Source organism: Ylistrum balloti, unplaced genomic scaffold (genome assembly GCF_031769215.1).
Source record: "Ylistrum balloti isolate Yb309-2 unplaced genomic scaffold, AGI_CSIRO_Ybal_v1 Utg372214, whole genome shotgun sequence".
Lineage (NCBI taxonomy): Eukaryota > Metazoa > Mollusca > Bivalvia > Pectinida > Pectinidae > Ylistrum > Ylistrum balloti.
This window is the reverse complement of record NW_026783041.1, coordinates 82,415-83,720: the sequence shown is the minus strand read 5'-3', so window position 1 is coordinate 83,720 and position 1,306 is coordinate 82,415. Positions and strand designations below refer to the sequence as shown.

Genomic DNA, 1,306 nt, shown 5'->3' with positions numbered 1-1,306 from the left:
TAAAATTTGATAAGTTCTGTTGTCTCAACACAGACGGCGTTGGCATGGATAGCGTTTAAACGTGGATACCCTACGCCATTTCCTGATCAAAATCAATAGCGGATGTGCCCACCTCAAGCTGCAGTCGCTGCTCTAACTCTCCTTACCATTGACCCCATCAAATTGTTTATGGTCCTTTGCGAGATGTTATTCCATTCCTGAAGAATGGCCTGCGTGAGCTGAGCGACGTTGTTTGGGACGTTGACGCGCTTCCTGAGCCTCCTGTCCAGCTCGTCCCACAAATGCTCGATCGGGGACAGATCTGGACTGTAGGGTGGCCAGTCGAGTACTGGGACATTGTTTTGGTTGAGGAAGTTACGACACACCCTAGCAATGTGCGGCCTCGCATTATCCTGCTGCAACGTAAGGTTTCGCGCTTGGATTAATGGAAGGCCATGAGGAATGAGGAACTGATTCCAATATCGGACGGTCACGAGAGGTGTTTTCACGCCATGAGAAATCCCCGCCAAAAACCATAACAGACCCTCCCCCGAATCGGTCGTTTTCCTTAACGCATGCGTCAAAATATCGCTCACCGCGACGTCGATAGCAACGTTTTCTTCCATCTGACCTATACAGCGTGAACCGAGACTCGTCCGTGAATAGCACACGTCTCCAGCGGGCCAAGCGAAACTGATGTGCACGCAGCCATTGCATTCGACGTTGACGTCGGCTGGGTGTAAGTTGCGGACCAACGTAGGGACGTAGTGGCCTTAAACTGAACTCCCGCAACCGATTCCTAACTGTTCTTGGACACACACGGCGACCATGAGTGCCTACAATATGACTTGCCGTCTCCGTCGCTGTCTGAAATCGGTTACGTAGGTGTAAGAGACGTATGCCCTGATCTTGACGTTGCGTCGTAACGCGTGGACGTCCGCTCCTGGGACAGTCAGCTAATCTTCCCGTGGCCCTGAGACGCCCAACTAATTGAGCTATCGTTGACTCATCGACTCCAAATTGCTGGGCGACGAGACGTTGCGATTGGCACTGTAGAATTCGGGCAATAGCCCTACCCCTATCAACTTCGGACATTCGCGACATGCTGCTTTTTAATCGCCTTGGAATGAAATGTTGTGCACCGGATGTGTGCTGTTCAAAACTTGGATTTGGTATGGTTTTCAAGTTGATAGCACGTGGTAGTGGTACGGACGCACGCTTTGTTGGAAAATCTGTTCAAATCGTGCAGCGTCGCCCGTGGTCACGGTGGACCGAATTTATGCCGACGATTATTTAGACAGTTAACTGAGGTATTTATGTATCACAT

At 50.5% G+C, this 1,306-nt stretch overlaps 1 protein-coding gene across 1 annotated transcript; it reads right to left on the bottom strand.

Annotated features, from left to right (window-relative positions):
* Positions 1-387: 387 nt before the first annotated feature.
* On the bottom strand, positions 388-1,083 carry LOC132564350 (uncharacterized). Its single transcript, XM_060229005.1, has one exon. It carries the CDS (start codon positions 1,081-1,083, stop codon positions 388-390), a length of 696 nt encoding a protein of 231 aa, XP_060084988.1.
* Between the last annotated feature and the right edge of the window lie 223 nt (positions 1,084-1,306).